General features: G+C 43.5%; 1 protein-coding gene across 1 annotated transcript; it reads right to left on the bottom strand.

Moving 5' to 3' along the window:
* Positions 1-236: 236 nt before the first annotated feature.
* Positions 237-22,351, bottom strand: RETREG3 (reticulophagy regulator family member 3). The gene is made up of 9 exons (XM_015069620.3): positions 21,987-22,351; positions 9,213-9,319; positions 7,425-7,455; positions 6,362-6,488; positions 5,610-5,694; positions 4,659-4,796; positions 3,572-3,654; positions 2,824-2,956; positions 237-2,408 (listed from the first exon to the last, which is right to left on the bottom strand). The coding sequence occupies exons 1-9, from the start codon at positions 22,223-22,225 to the stop codon at positions 1,951-1,953; spliced, it is 1,401 nt and encodes a 466-aa protein (XP_014925106.2). The 5' UTR covers positions 22,226-22,351; the 3' UTR covers positions 237-1,950.
* Positions 22,352-22,376: the final 25 nt, after the last annotated feature.

Raw genomic sequence — 22,376 nt, forward strand, 5'->3', positions numbered from 1 at the left:
AATAAACATCAAAAAAAAAATGATGGAACTGCTGGCTAGATGCCAACCAAGTGTGCCAGTGTCTAGGCTCTCCAGGGGAGGGGAAGTGGCTTCATACCATGGTGGTTATTCTGACCATCACAAAGGAAAAACAGGGCAGGTGGGTCGCTCACAGCTGGGCTTACTATTCTAAGGTTGTCACCTGAGAACACTATCAAGGGTAAAACACCATTCAACATCAGTCTCTTAAAGATTGTTCTCATATAAGATTTATTCCCCAGCACCACTCCCTCCCTCCCCCCTCCCGTCCATCCCCACCCCAGTTCACAGTGGAGGACTAAGGAGATTCAGAGCAGGATCCCCCAGGTACAAGAAACACCCTCTGAAGATTTTGCTCTCCTTCCTCCCTCCCTCTTGCCAACTTCCAAGGCCTGAAGCTACACACACTCATGCAAACACACCAAAACCCGCTCCTCTCCCACACTCCTGTGTTTTTCCCTATCAGAGTTCACCTGTGAGACATCTGGGCTCTGAGAAGAGAGGAGGTGTCCAAAGTCTGAGAACCCTAAAGTGGGGAGATGCCATTACCCCAAATCTTCACACACAAGTGACTATGAAACAGGCACCTAGCTCTTCTCCCTTCTCACTCTTTTCACTCCCAGCCTCTACCTTGTCCATCAACCAAGAGCAAACATGTTAGCACACTCCCACCTGCAGCACATGAAAATGGGCTCTGTCCAACATCCCTTGCCCAGGTATGGGAGTGTTGGGGGAGTGGTCCCTGAGGATCAGCAAAGGGTTAATGCAGAGGGCAAAAGGACAGAAGAGTTTGGCCTGAGCTCTGATTGGGGAAGCAGAGAGAGGCTGTAGTCTGGCACAGGTCTAGAATTGCCATTTTTAGTCTTTCTCTAGCATGACAGTAGAACAGATACCCCTTAGAGGGGTTTCTGACTACAGACACATTCTTGCTAACTGGGCTCATCCTTAAAAGAGGCCCTGCCAAGTGGGAAGCAACTGAAAATAAAACTATTAAAGGAACTGAATCAGGAGTAAGAAGAGCTGGTGCAAGAAGAGCTGGTGGCTCCTGGGGTGAATGCCAATGAGCCATTTGTAAAGTGCTACTTTGACACCCCCCATGCAATTATTGCTTCTCCAAAGGAGGAGCAGGGGAAGGAACGGGAACATGGAAATGGATATGGTATGGTATTGCTTTGCTCGTTGCTCAGGCTGATGGTCAAATGGAGCCAGGGGTTAGCAGCACCAAAAATAACCAGGCAGCTTCAGAAGATTCCATGAGACCATGAGATATAGAGGCACCCGCCCTCTCAGCCAGCTGACCCCACAGCCCAAGGTAATGTTGAAGAGGCCGACCCTCACATCATGTTCACATTTCCTAAATTTCACAAGCACTACTTTGGAGCACTGGAGGTTAAGCCTCAAGAAATGAGGATGGGCTGGGGCAGAGGGAGCAGGCCTGCTCTGCAGAACCAAAAAATTTGCTTAGAAAAAGACAAATCAAATCATGGCTTAGCAAAAGAGGATGGCAATGTAACTCTTCCAGCTGCTGCCTGACTTGGAGCTCCAGGGAGGAGATGGAGGGAGGAAGGAAGGAAAGGGTGGCTTCTATCACTGAGGGCCCCCGAGCACCCATACCTAGAAGCAAACAGCAGCACCCCCTCAAAGGGGAACCAATACCCCTGATTACTTTGTTCCCCAAAAGTACCATTCTGATGGAGAAGCCTCCCCTGGGGGAGCACTCTCACTGCAGTGATTGAGCTCAGAAATGGGCGTCCAGCTGGTAGCCGGGGAGCGAGTATCCTCTCTCAGCAGGCCTGAGCTTCAGCCAGGCCACCAAGCATACATATAGAATTCAGTGGATGGGACCTGGGTTCTTCCCTTGCCCCTTCACCTTAAGTGGGATAGGGAGAAAAAAAACCTAAACCACAGTGACCCCCAAAAGGAGTCTCTGTCTCAGTGGCTCCTGGAACTGGCAGGGTCCAGCTGATTCAGCTCTGACTGGTCCAGAAGTTCAAAGTCATCCCCCTCAGCATCAGTGTCCAGGTCTGAACTAGGGGCCCGAAGGAAGCCTCTTGTTGCTCTCCGGGGAGGGGGGCCAGAAGGGCCTGGCTGGGAGGCCCCTGACAGGGCCAGGTGAATCATGCCCTGGGAGACCAGGCTGGCAAGGTTGCTGGTGAGGTTGGATCCTGCAGGCAGGGCACCAAGCAGGAGCTCCGGCAGTACAGCCTCGTCCTGGCTGGCAGGAGGGTTCTGGAGCTCCTCAGCTCCTGGTGGGGAACGGTACATCAAGCTGGGCATCCCAATGCTGGTATCGTCCTCATCATCCAGGCCAGCAGGATCCACATTAATGGAAGGGAAGTCTGGAAGGTCTCTGGCAAAGGATTCTTCTGGATCACTGTGACCATCTAGGTCTGGGAGAACAGAGGGGTGTCTGAGACATGGCAACAACCTGGCACTCCTGTGCCCCAGCCCCACAAAGTCAGCCCCATGTAACCCGATTTTTCTACCCTGTATTTCTCAGGGTGAAGCAAAACCTATAGCACTGGTTGGCCTTTCCCCTCCACTTACAGACTGCTATGATCTCTACTGACCAAAGAACTCCCTCCCCTTCCTCCAGTATGCTCCATATGAGCCTAGAAACCTGAGGCTACTAAGGGAGGATTTCAAGGAGAGCAGCAGTACCATTCTTGCTGTAGCCATATGCCAAAGCTGTTCTGCCACCTGATCCACACCTCAGAGAGGAGGGGGCAGTATCCCCTTCTGCCCAGGGAAGCTAAGTGGCAACAGTCAGAGTCATTATCAACTTGGGTCCAAGGTTCCCCTCACCTTCAGAGCCTTCTGTTAGAGGTGTCTGGCCCCGTGAAAGATTGAATGTGCCATTGTCTGTACAGGAGACCTCAGCATCCGAGTGCTCGGAGTCTGTGATGGCCAATTCCCTGGCAACAGTAGAATCATCCAGCTTAGGAAAGAAAAGACCAACAAGCCTGAAGAGAGAATGCCATTAGGAAAAGGTATGGTTCCCCAGTTATAGCTCTACTAATTAGCCAGCCCTAAAGGCTACCCTAAAGCCAGCAGTGCAATCAGGCACAATAGGGACTTCAGGCAATATCTTTACCCCTTTTAGGCTGCTCCCCCAAGGAAAACACCCTTATTTATCAATCTTGAGCATAAGAAGGAAAGTAGTGTGGGGAGTCAACCAGCCACTTACTCTTAAGCAAATAACTGATCCAGAGATAACTTTTCACAGGTGGCCAGGAAGATACATTGCCCAACACAAGGTGGGCTGGGCTGTTTAAAAGATGATCACGCCAGTTCCAGAAGTTCTGCCATGATGGTAGGGGTTAAAAGGAGACACGGAAGAGGGTGTGCTGGTCACCAGGCTCAAACTAGGATCTATGCACACAGTCCCAATAGAACACTAGCTTCTCTCCTCACTGTTCTTTGGGGCAAGGGGAGGGTGGGGCCTTGAAGCACCCATAATGAACTTGAAAACCTAGTCACTGCCTAAACATGAGCTGCCATACAGTTAAAGGGGGCTAACTGGCCAGTGGTGTGCCTTCCACACCCAAGATACCTGAGGACAGAAAGCAGCAAGCTCCTCTTCGCTGTCACTGTGGTTGTCCATGGCACGCTCTGGGTGTAGAGCTCTGCGGCGCACTATGTGGAAAGAGCAGAAGGCCTTGATGCCTTCCCTTAAGGGGAAACCCCCACCCGCCCTGGACTTCAAAGACATAAAATCAGAACAGAACAGAATGAATCCTCTGAATATATCCTGAAGCCCCCATCACAATGCCTGAGGGTGGGGGTTGCTGAGCCTAAGTAACAAGGTAAGCTGATAACTGGGGAGAGAAAGATCTCTCTTCCATTGCCTCTCCTCCACCAGCCCCTCCACACTTTTGTTCTGATCAGATGATCAACAAGTCACAGGATCAGCTAGGGGCAGACAGGATGTCAAGGCGGAAAGTGGAGGCTGTCATAGAGAGGGCAAAGGGAGATGCTCCACCTTGGTTAAATTAGGCTTTTGAGGACTGATACTATTTAGCTGGCTGTGCCAGGGGGTGTTGGGCCTTGATGACCTTGTGTGTGCAGGGCTCTCTGAAGGCTAGGGCTTAATGAAATATCTAACCTGACCAGCCCACAGGAGGGAGGAAAAAGTTCACGGATCTGTCATTCATGTGTTGGAGGATCTTGGATCTTCTGGCTTCTCAGGCAGCATGAATCACCTTTGGAAAGCAGCTTTCAGTAGTAAAAAGAGGCCTGGCTTAGAGGTTGCCATTTACTAACTGTGAAGTTCAATTTCTTTTCTCAAGGTTGTCAAGGTTAAATAAGACATGGATGCAGAGCTGCCAGCACAGTGCTCGGGCACAAGGAAAGTACTTCCTAAAAAGCAGCAAACACTAGGGATATCTTCGCTGTCTGACTTTTATTCAATGTGGAAGAGCTTTCCCCAGATTTGTTTAAAATGGGAGTGTCCGGAATTCTAAGTGGGAAAATTGGTAAACCTGCACAGACTTCCAGGAATAAAATATTACTTTTACCTACCACCGCCCCCTACACACCAACCACACCTCACTCACTTCTCCAACTTCTGCAGACTCACAGGCTTCTCCTTGTCTTCCCCAAATTGCCCAAGTGGAAAGAAGCCTCCCCTTGACACTTACATTGTCTCTCTCTCTGCTTCGACATCATGTAGCCACGGACACTGAAATCTAGCCGCTGCAGAGCTGGCTTCAGCCGTACATATGCTCGATCCCACAGTCGGTGGTACACAGCAAGGGGCCACATCATGACAGTGACAACTGAGAGAAGGAGTGGGAAACAGCGGCAAGGTGGAGAAGGGGCTGTACGAAACAGTCCTTACTGTCCTTCTGTCACTGTGCCCTCTGGACACTCAGTGGGAAATGGTTCTGTTTCATTCTGCTGGTCATCCATCTTTACTAGGCTCCCCCACTACATGAGGGGGTTTTGGGGGGCAGAGACTTCTGCAGCCACCTACGTGGCTGTGCACAGCAGAGTGTGCTGCCGATACATTAAGAACAGAACCAGGCAGTGTGGTCACATGCATACAGGTGTCACTGAGCCATACAAAAGGCTAACTGGTAACAATGCCTCAGAAACTAGACAACAAATCATGTGAGCTTCTGGCCACAACCATAACTACTCAGTTCTTCCAGCCCCACACAGAGTTCAGGCCAACAGGAAGTAACTAAATTTAAAAAACTGTGCTCCAGAAGAAAAAAAAGTGCTCCAGAATAAGCAGAATCTAGTAGAGAAACCTCTAAGAATTGTGTTCTGCTATTACACAGTATTCGGACTCTAAAAATTTCCTCCTAAATAGGAACAGACAGTCTTTATAGTTGGTAATACAACATAGGTTAGTGAACCCTCAATGATTTCTAAAGCTGACTTAGTAAGAAAAGTACTTTATGTGTGGGGAGCCTGTTATAGATAAGAAGAAAGATACTTTCATGACACCAAACAGGTTATGAAAATATAAAAAGATCATTTCCTGGAGAACCAAAATATAAAAGTCCTCTTTCTAGACCTAGAGTTAGCTGTGGCTGGAAAAGCTAGCAGGGTAAGCTCAGGGGAAGGTTATGTGCCATACTTACGTATTAAGTAGGACAGCAAGAGCCCAGGGATGTAGCGGCCCAAAACGGCCAAAAAGGTCAGTATCCCACAGCTCAGCAAGCAGAACTGGAGGAGTCAGGAAACAGTATTAAGTTTCTGTTACATGGAGGGAGACTGAGGTGGGGACAGGGGATAGGTGGAGATGTGATTAAAATGATTCTTTATGACCTATGAGTGGGCATGTCAGAATCACAGCTGTGTCTAGCCACTGTTGCATCCCACAGTGATTACGTCTGGGATGGAAAGGAGGATGTCCATTCTATTCAAACTCCTTTTCCGTGGCTAACCCAACAGGGCTGCACCTTTCCTGCTAGGAAATTGGTCTGCATGGGCTTAGCCAAAAATTCTCTCTGAAAGCAAGTGTTGGTGGTGGGGTTTTTTTAATTTAAAAAAAAAAAAAAAAAAAAAAAGGTGAAAAATTAAAAAACCCAACAACCTACCATATGTTTACTATGACACAAAACGCACACAAGCAAGCTTTCTTTGCCATCTTGGGGCTCAATCTAAGGAAGATGGCTCAATCTAAGAGGCAAGCACCCAAAGAAGGAATCGTCAAGCTCTTCCCCTAGTCCTAGTGGCTGGTCAGAAACCCCTTCCTACAACTTCCCTTTGTCTCCACAATCATCGGGGTCTTTCCTCTCTTGAATGAGGATATGCCATCACAGGACTGTCTCAGTTTAGCATGAACTGAACTGAGAAGCCAGAAATGAAAGTGAAATGGGAAGAGTCTTACCTTGCCTGGGTTTTGCTTTTTGAAAAGCAAAAGATTCCTTATGAAAATGGTCCCACTAACCCAGACTTCAGCTACGTGGTGGCAGAGCTCAGGCACGCTGAGCAACCGAGGGTGCACAAAGCCCCAGCTATAGGAGAGAGAAGGGGGAGCTGTGAAAGGAGGGTGTTGAGGGATTCCCCCCTCCGCCCCATCTTGCTGTGTAGGCAGCCGATGCTTCTAGGTTTCAATTGGAGCTGGGGAGTGGCTAGTCCTAGGTGCTCTGGAAGTGAAGTGGGACTTTCTTCTTGTCTCACAGGTTGAAACTTGAATTTAGAGACTAGGAGGGCACGCTTGTTCCGACAGCTCCACCCTGTGAGCAAGTGGCCCAATCCACGTGTATAAACCTGCCACCAGCTCCAAGGCCCTTTGTGCTTAGAAACATCTTCCCTGCACTTGGACCATTGCAATTCACTGTGATTGCAATTCAGGGATAAAAGTAAAGCACAGTCTGACACTGCTGCTGCTGAGGGGAGGCAATGGTGCATGTGTCCATCAGAGAGAAAACAAACAAAGCAAAAGCAAAATAAACCATAGCAGAGGAAATTCCTTGGATCAAACGTATGGGATGAATGAACTGAGAAATGAAAGCAGGAGCTGTAAGACATAAGAGGAATCTTTGGCTTGCTGATCCCTGGAACCAATGTGTTTTCTGACCAGGAACTTTAAAAAGCCACAGGTCACAGAAAACACTAAATGACCTGGTATAAAAGCCAGGAGACAAATGAAGTAAGTTGCCTTGAAGTTTTCACAGTAGGGCTAAAAAATGCAGCTAATTTCCTGGCATGTTAGATTACGGGGCCCTACAACACTTCTTTTTCAAAACTTTTCTTAATAGCAGAGGACACTAGCCATCTCAACATATTGCTGCCTGAATTTTAGATTTGTTAAAATGATTATGCGGAACAGACTAGGTTCTCAGCTTATACTCTGTATCCATAACATGGGGTTAACAACATGGAACCAGAATATTACAACAAGAGAATCAATCAGAGCAACGAAAAGGGATTTAATTAGTGTTCCATACCTCTCATTGTCTAATGCGTCGGGTCTTGGCACTACAATATTAAAACAAACACCAGCATTAGTTGGTAGGGAAAACTAAACATAAAAATGTTAGGCTGTTGGTCTGACAGCTCAAGTTTTAATAGGTTTGAGGAAAAGAAAATGCTAATAGCCAATAAAAAGGAGACACTATGTTACACTGACAGAGTTAGGGAACTGCAGACACGGGGATGATGGCTGATGCCTGCTCATTTCTCCAGTGGGCGGGTGAGGGGATCCAAATGGAGCATCAGGACCCCTTCTACTTTCTACAACTGAGAATCAAGGTGCACATGAAAAATGACCCATCCCACCCCTCAAGTGCGTCTTGGTTGTTCATACATATCAAGGTGCACCAGGTTACTGAGGCGGGTTATATTTACTCCAACCCTAAAATCTGTCTTTTCTCTTTAAAAAGAGACCTATTAACTATAGTGAACGATGTCAAGTCTTTTGACGTTCACCAGCCATAAAACAGGTGAATGAACTACATGACTCCTTAAAGTCTCTGCAAAATAGGATGGGAATGTATTTAAAAGCTGTATACTTTGGTGTAAATATCCTGCCAACACTTCAAAATTAACATGTCCAAAACCTACATCAATTTTCCTCGCTCTCAACCCCCACCCCAACGGACTCCCCTGCCTGCTGCTACTGTATACGCTGACCATAACCCCATTCTCCTATTCTCCTAGCTTTGAACTCCCACAGCTGGCTTTTATCCCTTAATTCTTCTAACCCCCTATTTACCAGTCTTAATGTGTCTTCCTACTTCTCAGCTCTTGAAGCCACCCATCAATTGTTTCCATGAATACTTCTCTGACTACTTCTCACACATACTGCCATAGTTTCCTATCAGGTCTCTCTCCTTCCTCATTTTCTTCTCTGTGAGCTTGCAAAATGCTATCAAATTAAGCTTTAATATCACTTCAGCATATAAGCTTTAATAAAACAATGTTCAATGACCACCCACTAGCTATAGGATAAAGCCTAAACTTCTAGGCCTAACTCAAAAGCCTTGTAAAATCTAATCTCAACATGTTTTCAGTTTTATTTCCTAGTACTCCTTCAGTGACCTCTTCATTAGGGTGAAAGTGACCAATTCCCTGCTCTCAGAGATGCTTTGCAGCTTCTGGTTTCTCAGACTAATCAAGCTACTGGCCCCTCTAGAAACACACTTTTATATTCAACTGTCCAAATCTCTTGCTTCATTCAAGGCCTGAGCCAGGGCCAAAATACATAATAAACATACCTATCACATACTGCACCGTGACATATTTGGTACTGTGTTACAACTGTCATTTCATTTGTCTTCTGTTTATGTATGTACAATCTTTGAGAAAAGGAATCATGTCTTAGAGTACTATATATAAGTCACAACACTTAGCTTACTGCTTTATAAATAAACAAGTTAAAAGAAATCCCTGAGAGGCAAACTGATACCACCTCAGTAAAGATGTAGTATGCAATGAGAATCTTTTTTTTTTTTAACTTGAGGACTACTTACTCCTCAGACCAATAATGAAGGCTAGAACATCTCAGGTGGTGGGTACAGGTCTCCTGAGCTTAGTAACAATGGGAAGGGTGGAGCACAGCTCCACCAAACTACAGAAGGAGCACCAGCCCTTCAAGTGTCTCCTAAAGCAAATAACTCAGGCATCAAAAGGTATTCCCAGTTCTATATACTCCCCCATAAACCCCCCAAAATAAGGTAAAAATTAAATGAAAGATCATTTCCAGTTCAGATTGTTCTAAATGCTATCGAACTCACCTTTTATTTCAGGCCAGATTTTGTTCTTCCATTGATCTATACACACAATGATCATTGAGCTGAACGCAAGTAAAAATACAAGACGAAGGGATGTCAGTGCAAAGAACCTATAGAGAAGGAAAAACAAGATTATTATCTAATTAAGCTACTTTCAGAAAGGACCATATGTATACTTCAGAATCTAGTAAATAGACTTAAATCCTAGTTATATAGCTTGGGAAAATCACTTAAACTTTCTGAACATCAGCTATTTTACCTATGTGGCAGAGGTAATAATTTGCTTCTGTAAAGGCAGAGGACTAAGTCAAATAACCTCTTAAAGTCCTTCCAACTTATAAGTCTGTGATTCCATTAATTTCAGGGAGAAGAAATTCATTCCTGATAACAAGTTATTATAAGGATGAAAGCAAACACCTTTCTACCAGATTAGACCCTAGTGTAGGGCAACAAACTGATAGAGATGTATTAAGAAGCATATAATTCAATTAGATATTCTTTTACAGACGGAGGAACTGAGGCCCAAAAAAGTAAAATGATGTGGTCAAGGTCACACAGAAAGTTAGCAATGAAGCTACATCTCAAGAGCCAGTTCTTCAAAATTAACACTAATACTTCTTAAACATTTCCTTAAAATTGAAGAGAGGACACTTCTTGATTGATTTCATGAGACCACATTACTCTAATACCAAAGCCAAAGACACTGCAAGAAAACTACAGACCGAGATCTCTTATGAATATACATGCAAAAATCCTCAATAAAATACTAGCAAACTGAATTTGGCAGCATATTAAAAAGATTATATACCATAACCAATTCCTGAGATTTATTTCAGGAATACAAGGGTGGTTCAACACATAAAAATCAATAAATATAATATATCATATTAACAGGATGAAGGAAAAGTTCTTTCTTATTTGAAGGAATCAACCACAAATAGATATTTATGAAAAATCTGGGAAATCTTAACACCTACAGCACACCTGAAGATATTAAGGAATTGTTAATTTTTTAGATGTGATAACATTATGGAAAAAGGTTTTTACAGAGTCCCTATTTCTTAAAGATACATACTAAAATATTTATGAACACAATGATGTGATATCTGGGATTTATGTCAAAATAATATAGGTTGGCAAGGAAAAGGGTGTAAAAGAAGAAGAACCAAGATTCACCATGCACTGATGAATGCTAACATTTAAAATCTTTCAGAGGTGCCTGGGTGGCTCAGTCAGTTAAGTGTCTTGACTTCAGCTCACATCATGATCTCATGGCTCTTGAGTTCGAGCCCCGCGTCAGGCGGTGCTGACAGCTCAGATCCTGGAACCTGCTTTGGATTCTGTGTCTCCGTGTCCCCCCCCCCCCCCCCCCCACCGCTCTCTGCCCCTCCCCTGCTCACACACTCTCTCTCTCTCTCAAAAATAAACACTAAAAGTTTTTTTTAATCTTTCATAAGATATTTAATAAAAAAAATTAGTTCTAGGAGTGTTTCTATACCCCAGCATAAGGCCTCTAAAGCAGTGCCTTTCAGTGTCTGTAGTCCAGTGCTGGCCCACAAACTGATTCTGGCAGTCTGTGAGGAAGTAAGTACAAAATTTAAAGTAAGCATTTACAGGGGCACCTGAGTGGCTCAGTTGGTTGAGCGTCCGACTTCAGCCAGGTCATAATCTCATGATTCACGGGTTCAAGCCCCACATTGGGCTCTGTGCTGACAGCTCAGTGGCGGGTGCCGGGAGCTGGGAGCCAGCTTCAGATTCTGTGTCTCCCTTGCTTTCTGCCCCTCCCCCACTCACGCTCTGTCTCTCTCTCTCTCAAAAAATGAATAAACATTAAAAAAAATTTTTTTAATAAAGTAAGCATTTAGAAATTTTTATAGAAGTTTGACCAAGTAATTTGGAATCTAAGAATACCTTTGGGTTTATATTTTCTGTCCCTTTTTTAAACTTAATTTTTCTAGTAACTGATTTGTATTGTACTTTACAAAAGTAATGATTTGCCACACATCAGGGAAGACACCACCACTAGCCCTCACCACAGATGGTTTGAGAAACCATTCAGTTTCTTTTTTTTAATTTTTTTTTAATTTTTAAGTTTATTTATTTCTCTGAGAGAGAGAGAGAGAGCGCGCGCGCATGGGTGGGGGAGACGCAGAGAGTGAGAGAGGGAGACACAGAATCTGAAGCAGGCTCCAGGCTCTGAGCTGTCAGCACAGAGCCCGACGCGGGGCTCAAACTCACAGACCATGAGATCACGACCTGAGCCGAAGTCAGATGCTCAACCGACTGAGCCACCCAGGCGCCCCTAAACCATTCAGTTTCAAGAGGGAAGCTGAATGCATTGGAGAGATGGTTCGGCAGGGCAGTAAGACATGGCTTTTAAAGTCAGACTGGTTGGAGTCCAATTCTCTCAACACCCGCTTAATCCTGTGACCTTGAATAAACAAGCTTAACCTCTTTAAGCCTTGGTTTCTTCATCTGTATGTAGTGGTAACAATAACAAAACATGCAGGATTGTTTGTAGGTAATAGAAACAACATACTTAATTGCCTATAAAAATACCATACTTGATCTTGCTAAAAAGAAGAAAACACAAGGCACCAAATACATGCCAAACACATTGCTCTATTCAATTTTACAATGTAGCAGTGTTATTAGCTTTATAACAACTGATCAAACAAGGGTTAGGATGACCAAGGTTTGGTTATAAATGAGCTCTTTTCTTCTCAACTCAACACAAGACCTCATGACTTGACATAATCACAGGATATTAAGAATATAATCCTTATATTTAAAGAAAAAAATAGCTTTATCTTGTGTGTATCTATGAATACCTATACATACGCAGGGATTGGCAGAGGAATTTTTTGTCTCTAGACATTTTTGTACTTGTATTCAACAAACGTGAATCCACGTTATGTACTTTTTAAAACTATACAAATAATGAAGGATGGGAGGAACCAAGAACTGAAAAATCCAGACACCAATGATAACCTATTCCGATTTTTCTACCCCACCACTTAAAGGACACTGTAATTATATATGAGATTAAAGAATGAAAGCAGCTTAACAAAAATAAGCCTCTGGAGCTGCCCCAGGTCATTAATCTTTTCTCCAAAGCCAGTTCATCACCCCGGCAAGCAAAGTTAACAAGGCCAAGGATAAGGGCTCTAGAATTTCTTGCTCCCCAGTCCTGCTGCTTCTATATGCCAGCATAGGAAGAAATGGCATGACCACTATTTTCTCCGGAGTTCTTGAAAGGGCTCCCTGGGAAGGCAATTTTCAGACTGTCTACAATCTCCACTTCCCAGATCATAATTACTAACACAAATATAAATTGCGGTAGGGATAGGATATTAAGCTCTCCTAAGGCAGGCCGGTTTTCCAAAAATGATGGCAGTAAAAATACTGTTTCTCCAAGACCTGAACTATCTTAGTAGCCTGTTATAGTGCCCACCTATGCTTCAACTCAATCCAACAAACGTGTACTGAATGCCCATTTTATGTGGAGGCCTTGAGGTAAGCAGCCCAGTTACAGAAAACAGTAAGACATGGACTTTACTCTCAAATGTATTTATGTGTCTATGTGTGCTTGTAATATGACAAGATAACAATAACAAAGAAGAGGACATTTAAGCTGGGATTTAAAAGATAACTGGTAAAGGGGTGCATAGGTGGCTCAGTCAGTTAAGCATCCGACTTCTGCTCAGGTCATAATCTCATGGCTTGTGAGTTCGATCCCCCTGTCAGGCTCTGTGCTGACAGCTCAGAGCCTGAAGCCTGCTTGGGATTCTGTCTCTGTCTCTCTGCCCCTCCCCAGCTCACGCTCTGTCTCTGTCTCTCTCTCACATATAAATAAACATTAAAAAAAATTTTTTTAAGATAATTGGTAAGAATGAGGTACCTAGCTGGCTCACTTGGTGGAGTGTGTGACTCTTGATCTCAGGTTGTGTGTTGGAGCCCCACACTGGGTGTAGCGATTACTTAAAAAATAAAATATTTAAAGAGAAAAAAGGTAAGTGGTAAAAAAACAGGGCAAAAGGATGTGGGGAAGGAAAGGACATTCAGATAGGGACAACAGCCAGCTGGCATGACATATTTAAGGAACAACAAGCTGTTTCATATAACTGAAACACATAGAATATGGGGAGACAGGCAGAAGTCAGATCATGAAGAGCCTTTATGACAAGCATATTGATTTTATCCTGTAGATAAAGGTGAAACAGTAACGAGTTTTATAAAAAGTTTTTTATTTTTTGGGTCATGAAGGCTAAAACTGTGAACATCTTTTTTTTCCCCCTTAATTTTTTTAATGTTTATTTATGAAAGAAGGGAGGTGAGGCAGAGAGAGGGAGAGAGAGAATCCCAAGCAAGCTCTGCACTGTCAGCACAGAGCCCATGAGATCATGACCTGAGCCAACATCAAGAGTTGGATGCTTAACTGACTGAACCACCCAGGCACCCCAAACATCTTTCTCCACAAGATTAATCCTGACCCATAAATTAATTTCAGGACCAGATTTATCTTTTTCTTGAATAAGCCAATGTAGGAACTCAGAAAAAGAAAAGTTTTTCCGTGTGGTATAAATAAAATAACATTTCTTGGGAAACTAGTTTCTTCCATACAGATAAAAACTTAATTAATAGGATATATCACCTCAATATACTGCAGTTGACCCCTCCAAGGTAATAGATAATTAGCATCAATGTTCTCTTAGAAGTCTGACCGTCAAACATAAAATATGGATAAGTGTGTGCTTTTTTCCTTCCAGGCCTCAACACTAAATCCCTCAACAAAAAAGGAATATCAATCTCAGATTAGTGTGCTTTGTTTGAAAAGAGTTCAGAAAAGAGTAAGACATGGACCATGTGAAAAGAGGTCACATTAATGCTTATCATTTTACAGATGTAACCCGGAAGCACACCTGTAAGACAACTCTGCAACCATGTGCAAAGACAAAACATAATTGAAGAAAGTATTTTTGAGATCAGTACAGATAAAGGATGGATGAAAAATCCATCTGTGCTGACAGCTCAGAGCCTGGAGCCTGCTTCAGATTGTGTCTCCCCCGCTCTCTGCCCCTCCCCCACTCACGCTCTCTCTCTGTCTCTGTCTCTCTCAAAAATGAATAAATGGGTGCCTGGGTGGCTCAGCCGATTAAGCATCCGACTTTGGCCTAGGTTGCAAGTTCATGCCCCGCATCAGGACCTGTGCTGACAGCACAGAGACTAGAGCCTGCTTCAGATTCTGTGTCTCCCTCTCTCTCTGCCCCTCTCCAGCTCATGCTCTGTCTCTGTCTCTCAAAAATAAATGTTAAAAAATTTTAAAAAAATTTTAAATAAACATTTATACATACACACACACACACACACACATATATGATGAAGTTAGTACACCATCTATGAAAGTCTTATCAAAAAAAAAAATTTCTTGAACCGGAATCTGATCAATCCTCTAGATCCAACTACCAACTTACAGGAAATACAGAGCACAAGGGGAATATGCATAGGGATACAATAAGTAAAATCCACTCTGCTGCTTTCTTCAACAATTACAGAGGAAGAAAGATTGAAAGGGAACAAAGAGTAAAAGACATGTAAAAAACAGATCAATCACAATATGTGGACTTCATTTGGATCCTAACCAAGTTTAAAAAATAATAATATTTCTTTTTTTTTAAGTTCAAGCCCAAATGTGGGGCATGAACTCACCACCCTGAGATCAAGAGTCACATGTTCTATGGACTGAGCCAGATAATTTCCCCTAAACACAAGTAATATTTGAAAAAATTGGAAGTTTGAACATTGATTAGAATCATTAACTTTTTACATATGATAATGGCACTGGTATTTTTTAAAGTATTTTTCAGAGATTTTTCACGTTCTGAAATCCTTAAGAGATTACATTATAAGACACCTGGGATTGCCTCAAAACAACAAAGGAAGAGGTGAAAAAGAACTGAGGTACAGAAGACACAAAACTGGTCATGAATCGAAAAATTAAAAAAAAAATTTAACATTTATTCATTTTTGAGATTGAGAGAGGAAGAGCATGAGCAGGGCGGGGACAGAGAGAGAGACACAGAATCTGAAGCAGGCTCCAGGCTCTGAGCTGTCAGCAGACTATGAGAACTCACAGACCATGAGATCATGACCTGAACTGAATTCGGACTCCCAACCAACTGAGCCACCCAGGTGCCCCCAAAAATTTTAAAACTGAGTAGGTAGTAGTACATAATATTATTCTACTTATGCATGTTTAAATTTTTCCATAACAAAGTTTTTTAAAATGACCCGTTATCCACATACATGCCCTAAAATGTGAAGAGGTTATTTTCTTCCATTTATTTTTCTTTTCTTTTCTTTTAATGTTTATTTATTTTTGAGAGAGAGAGAAGCAGAGTGCGAGTGGGGAAGGAGCAGAGAGAGAGGGAGACACAGAATCTGAAACAGGCTCCAGGCTCTGAGCTGTCAGCACAGAGCTGGATGCGAGGTTCAAACCTGTGAACTGTGAGATCATGACCTAAGCTGAAGTTGGACGCTTAACCGACTGAGCTACCCAGGTGCCCCTATTTTCTTCTATTTAAAAAAATTCACATATAAAAACTCCATGGAAATATATGTCATATCTGGTTTAAAAACCTCCTTCTTCATTTAACAATACATAGGTGAGTTTTCTTGAATCACCAGAAAAACATCAAAAACGATTATATCATACATACATACAATTAGTCTGTTAAATCTTTCTCTAATTGAACATGTCTCCAATTTTTGATATAAAAAAGTAAAGCTGAATTATATATCACTGAGCATGTATTTTTGTCCTTACTTCCATTAACTACTTCAAGTGGAAATACTGGGAAATACTTTTTAAAATTTTTACCTTCTTTTTTTTAAAGTTATTTTTGAGAGAGAGAGAGAGCAAGAGAGCATGAATGGGGGAGGGGCACAGAGAGAGAGGAAGAGAGAGGATCCCAAGCAGACTCCACACTGTCAGGGTAGAGCCCAATGTGAGGCTCAATCTCACAAACCATGAGATCATGACTTGAGCAGAAATCAAGAGTTGGATGCTTGGGGTGCCTGGGTTAGTTGGCCTGGGTTAGTCAGTTGGTTAGGCAACTGACTTCAGCTCAGGTCATGATCTCATAGTTTGGGAGTTCGAGCCCATGTCAGGCTCTGTGCTGACAGCGCAGAGCCTGGAGCCTACTTCAGATTCTGTCTCTCCCTTCTCTCTACCCCTCCCCTGCTCACACTCTGTGTCTCTCTGTCTCTCAATAATAAGTAAACGTTAAGGAAAAAATTAAAAAAAAAAAAAAAAGTTGGATGCTCAACTGACTGAGCCACCCAGGCACCCCTTGACTTTTTTATTTTTTAATAACAAGAGTTACTGAGATATTTCGTATACCATAAAATTCGCCCTTTTAAATTGTCTAATTCAAAGGTTTTTGAATTTTTTTTTTAATGTTTATTTGTATTTGAGAGAGTCAGAGCACAAGCCGGGGAGGGGCAGAGAAAGAGGGAGACAGAATCCAAAGCAGGCTCCAGCACAGAGCCCAATGCAGACTCAAACTCCCCAGCCATGAGATCATGACTGGAGCCGAAGTCGGACGCCCAACCGACTGAGCCACCCAGGCGCCCCTAACTCAATGGTTTTTAATATATTCAGAGTTGTGTAATTATCACCATTATCTAATTTAGAACAATTTCATCAACCCAAAAGGCAACCCATACTCGTTAACAATCATTGTCCATTTTCCCCCAGTCCCTGAAAAGACATTAACTTTTTTTTTTTTTGAGACTGTGTGTGCACGTGCAAGCAAGCAAGCAGAAGGGTAGAGGGAGAGAGGGGGAGGGGGGAAAGGGAGAGAGGAAGAGGGGGAGAGAGGGAGAGGGAGAGAAAGGGAGGGGAGAGAGGGGGAGGGAGGAAGGGAGGAGAGAGGGGAGAGAGAGGGGGAGGGGGGAGGGAGAGGGAGGGAGAGAGAGGGAGAGGGAGGGAGGGAGAGAGAGGGAGAGGGAGGGAGGGAGAGAGAGGGAGAGGGAGAGGGGGAGAGGGGGAGAGAGGGAAAGGGAGAGGGAGAGAGGGAGAGGGAGACGGAGAGAGGGAGGGAGAGGGAGAGGGAGAGAGGGAGGGAGAGGGAGGGAGAGAGAGGGAGACAGGGAGACAGGGAGACAGGGAGACAGGGAGAGGGAGAGGGAGGCAGGGAGACAGGGAGAGGGAGAGGGAGACAGGGAGAGGGGGGAGGGGGAGGGGGAGGGAGGGAGAGAGAGAGGGGGGGGGAGAGAGAGAGAGAGAGAGAGAGAGAGAGAGAGCGCGAGCATAAGCAGGGGAGGGGCAGAAAGAGAGCGAGACACAGAATCCAAAGCAGGCTTCAAGCTCTCAGCTGTCAGCACAGAGCCTGACATGGGACTGAGCCACCCAGATGCCCCTTAGGTGTCTTAATACATGTTGCCTAATTACCTTTCAGAAAGATTATTGAATTTATGTTGCTATCAATCATATACCAGCTTTTACATACTTTCCCCAGAATTAAATACTACCATTAAAAAAAAATAAGCAGAAATCAGTAACTCACTGCCATTTACATTCAAATTTTTAATTACTAACGAGAGTGAAATGTTATATATCCATTGATTCATTATTTTCTACTTTTTTCCTTCTGTAAACTTTTCACCCCCTTTATTAGGGGTTAAAATTCAATTATCTCTCTGAATAAGAAATATTCCTTGGAAAAACAACCTGGTTTCCAGAAAAATCAAGAGAAATTCCAAAACCAAACAATTTTCTTTGAGGTTAATTATACCATGGATCTTCATAATTAGTACAGGTGAATTAGAGTTTGCTATATCATAAATAAAATAAAGAGCACATGTCTATCTTCAACCAAAGAAGATACTATTTCTGGGTTTCTTTGTTATTACAGAGTAGGCTTGTCTCACTGGCACTTCAGAACAAAGCATCCCATCCTATAGGGACAAAAAGCCCATTATTGTACGGCACTTGTGGCCATCTGGTTAATGAGCTAGTCACTGGTAAATCAGTATGAAAAAAATTAACCCAACCCACATAATTTAGTGATAGTTGTTGCTTACACAAAACCAGAAATGAAACCAGCTAGTTGCTAAACACCTACTTTATGGTAATGGACAGAAAGCACCCAACCTTAAAATTAGGACAGATAAAAACTAATGGCGGAAGACAGGCAAAACAGTAAGCCAAGGCACCCCTGGGAGTCTCCTTGGCTACCAAAAGCAACAAGAACCCTCCAAAGACCAGCATGAGAAGCATTTGCTCAGTATGTTTCATCTGAAATTTGACGTGTAAATTTTTCTCACAGAACAAATGCCTCTATTTAACTGGGCCCTGCCTTCCATTTCCTGTCCCTATTATTTTTCATTCATATTCTAAACTTTTAAATCAGAATTGCTTTAATCACTACTCGGTCATTTTTGTATTTGGATTCTTTTGGGGGGAGAGAGAACATCTTTATTTTTTTAATCGTGAAAACAATAGATTCCATGATATCCCTAGAAGATGGTATGGTTAACTGAGACAAATCATTGTAAAAGCAGATCTCAATAGGGAATCAGCTTGTGACTGCTCTAAATCGATATCCTTAATTGAAAGACGGTCTAGAATCCTATAATGTTAAAGACTGGAAAGGAGCTCTGAAGCCATCTAGCCCTCCTTGAATCATGTGCCTCTTCATAGAAGGGGGAGGGCTTGGAATGCACACACATGTCCAGGGCTCCTTAGTGCTCCCCCGATCTCCTAGATCTGAGTTAAACCAACAGGTTACTTCAACCTGTTTTTTTCTGATCCTGTCAGGATACACTCTGGCTGACTCCAATATTCTTCCCCCAAATCACTCCTTTACAGGTGGTGCTGAGGTTAATGAAAACACAAGCTATTGGAAAGGAAGGCCTGACATTTCTGTTATTATCCTAAAGATAATAACATGTCAGTAACCAGAAGCAACACAGGCTGAAAGATTTCCGATATAATCACCATAATTGCTCTGAAACCTGAAGAAAAAATAAAAAAGACTGAAAGCCCTGAAATACTATAGAGGCAAGGCATTTACATCCATCTCTTTTACGCTGCTGTTGCTTTTGTTTTATTAAGATGTAAGAGGGCACATTCACACGTACAGAAAAACCTTGACTGAGAATACAGAACACTGAAAATTAAGAGTGACTACCTACCTGAATTTGGATTTTTTGTACTCCTATCCAATCTTCTAATACCTCAAAATGCATAAAACACCACAGTTAATGATGTACCATCATTTAAAACAAGGGAAAAAAATTTCAGACAATTTCTCTGTGACCTGAGCCAATGATCCTCTTACATTTTCTAAACATTTATAATGTCCGAGAACTAAACAGTCAGTCTTTGACATTCCTAACTGAAATGTCAACACATGTTGACATGTACAACATGATGCTACCAGAATGTCAAGTCTAACTTTCATTTTGAGCCTCAAATTGTCTTCCAAGGAAGCTCATTTCCTAAAACAACAATGCTATGAATTCCAATACCAAACTACCTTAGTCTCTGAGGGTTTAACACTATCAGTCACTCTGTAGCCTTCATGGAGATGAGTCCTCTCTCCATAAAGTATAAGAGTCTCAAGAGTCACACTTTTATTTTGCTATAGCTCTTCTGTACCTAGTAGAGAGTGATGGGAATGTAACAACAGTAACCATGTTCTGGATACTCAGTAGGCAACCTAGCAGGAAATGCCAGAGACAAAGACCAATCACAACCAAGACTACAAAAAGGGGAGCTGAGTGAGATTCTAAACATGGAATATTAGTAAACTTAAGCAAACACTGTTGGGGGCCAGAAAATTAAAGTTAACTGTAACATTCAAAGATGTGCCTCAATCACATAGGAGAGCAGCTCCCTATAAATACAGACCTCCACTCCACATTCTACTTCAAAAATCTCTCAAGCAGGGCACCTGGGTGGCTCAGTTGGTTGAGCGTTCTCAGCTCAGGTCTTGATCTAGCCATGAGTTTGAGCCCCGTGTCAGGCTCTGTGCTGACAGCTGGGAGTCTGATTCTAAGTCTCCCTCTCTCCGCCCCTCCCTCACTCACACTTGGTCTCCATCTCTCTAAAAAAATGAATAAATGTTTTTTAAAAAAATCTCTCAGGCAAGGGGCATATGGAAAGTCCCCTCCTCAAAAATAACAACATACATGCTGACTCATTTGTATTAATAAACCTTGATGAAGTTTTTATATATTAGCCAATCACACTTGGATACAAACTGGTTTATTAAGGGCCAATTTTTTCTCCCCTAGGAGTACAATCTCAATGTAGGAAATGAAGTTTTGGCTGAATGGTTTGGGGTTAGGAGTTGTGATGGGGGAGGTGGGGGAAAGGAAGAAAACGTCATTTTGGGAAATGCTCCTGATTGAGGTGCTACACTTAAAGATTTCTGCCAAAGAAAGAAAAGGAAGGAAGTAGGTACCTGGGGATCAAAGAAGCACAACCAAAAATAAATGAAGAATGCTGTAGGAAAATTTTATCATCAAGTTTGCTAGAGACTCCGGAAGCAACTAATGCCAGAGACTGCTCTGACACCTCAAACCTGAGTCCCCTTCAAACTGTGAGAGGCTTAACTTAATAGCTGAACCTTGTGTCTATCAATGAATTTGACATTATTTTGCTCCAGTTCACTGAAAATCTTTCAGACAAAGGATAATAAATGTTTTGGTTCTAAAACCAAGAATTTCAGGAAAACGTACTTTTAGCAAAAACACATTTTCTTTGGAAACACATACTTCGTTTCATTTCAGGTTCATCCAGAATAGGTTTATTTCATTCAGCTGTAGAAGCCTCCCTATACTTCAGTTCCCTTGGAATTTGGTGAATAATCCTTTCCTAGTTATGAATAATTCCAAACTATGCTTAGCAGACCGTATAAAGACCTATGTCCTCTTTAGGGGATGACAACTGAGAAGCAGCAGTTTCATTTTCGCACAGCACGGCACACAGACTCTTAAAGCATATTTATAGTTTCCCTTTTGCAGCTCAGGAAAACTCACACACGCTATTAGGCATCCTCAATCTCCTTGCCTATAAACCGTGCCTAAAGAAAGATGTCTAATTCCTTGGAACAGGGAGGAGATGCAATCGTTAAGTGGCTCTGAGACGGGTGAAATTTACCACTATTTCATAACTGTTCTTCAAAAGCTTATAATTTTCTTTCAAGTTGCAGCTCTGGAGGCTCTCGTTGACGCTCAGACTTCATAAACTCCCTTGAGCAGGGAAAGGATAACTAACGTGCTAATTCAGATCACTCAAGCTTGTTTTCTTATCACACCTTTGGATACTTTTGAAAGACCTCACGCCTCATGCCTCTACCCCAATATAACAACTACTAAAATCAAAGCTCTGAGAATGGTCTTCAAACCACATTTGAGCGGACAAGAGACGGGAAGTGATGGCCTTAAGTGACACAGCTTTCCCTAGCCAAAATGAGGCGTCCTCGCTCGCTTCGAGCGGCTCAAGATGTTACCAGAAGCTCCTGCCAGATGTGCGGGGCAAGGGTGCGGGAGCAAGTAAAGCAGGGAAGATAACTGGAAAGCCCTGGGGAGAGCTGCGATGCCAAAACCTGCAGGAGGAATGGACTGGAAGGAGGTGAGGCAAAATTAGGCAGGTACTGGAAGGAGCCAAGGCAGCGAAGAAAACAGGAGAGGCGAGAGGTAGAGCCCTAGAGAAACCTGACGAATTCGCGCCTGGAAGGGTTTCCGAGGGTCCAGTTCTCTCACCAGAAAGCCGCGTTCAGCCCCAGGCACCACAGGGCGCTCCTGGCTGGCCGCTCCCACACCAGGGCTGCCTGCACCCGGCTCAGCAGAGGCTCGTAAGGCCCCAGCACCTCCACCAGGGCCCGCTGCGCCGCCTCAACCTGCTGGTCTCGCTCCCAGGAGCCTGACATAGTGCGGCGACCCCTCAAAGTAGGCCCCGAAGCTGGGCCTGGGGCCGCGGCCACCCCCTCTGCCTCCGCCATCTCCCCCCCGGGAGCCACAACATCCGGGGCCGCGGCCCGTCGGTCACAATAAACACCGACTGCGCAGATGCGCGATTCCGCGGGGGAGGCCTCGTCCCTCCATAGTGCGCCTGCGCACAAGCTCTACCTCACGTCCTCCCAGAGAAGAGAA

The sequence above is a fragment of the Acinonyx jubatus genome, chromosome E1 (genome assembly GCF_027475565.1).
Source record: "Acinonyx jubatus isolate Ajub_Pintada_27869175 chromosome E1, VMU_Ajub_asm_v1.0, whole genome shotgun sequence".
Lineage (NCBI taxonomy): Eukaryota > Metazoa > Chordata > Mammalia > Carnivora > Felidae > Acinonyx > Acinonyx jubatus.

Bases quoted from the DNA above. Each gene is read 5' to 3' on its own strand.
- RETREG3 (XM_015069620.3), bottom strand. From the start codon at position 22,225: ATGGCGGAGGCAGAGGGGGTGGCCGCGGCCCCAGGCCCAGCTTCGGGG. The intron at 7,456-9,212 runs GTGAGTTCGATA...TTAATATTGTAG, and splicing joins AATCTGGCCTGAAATAAAAG to TGCCAAGACCCGACGCATTA. The intron at 5,695-6,361 runs GTAAGACTCTTC...TGACTCCTCCAG, and splicing joins AAAAGCAAAACCCAGGCAAG to TTCTGCTTGCTGAGCTGTGG.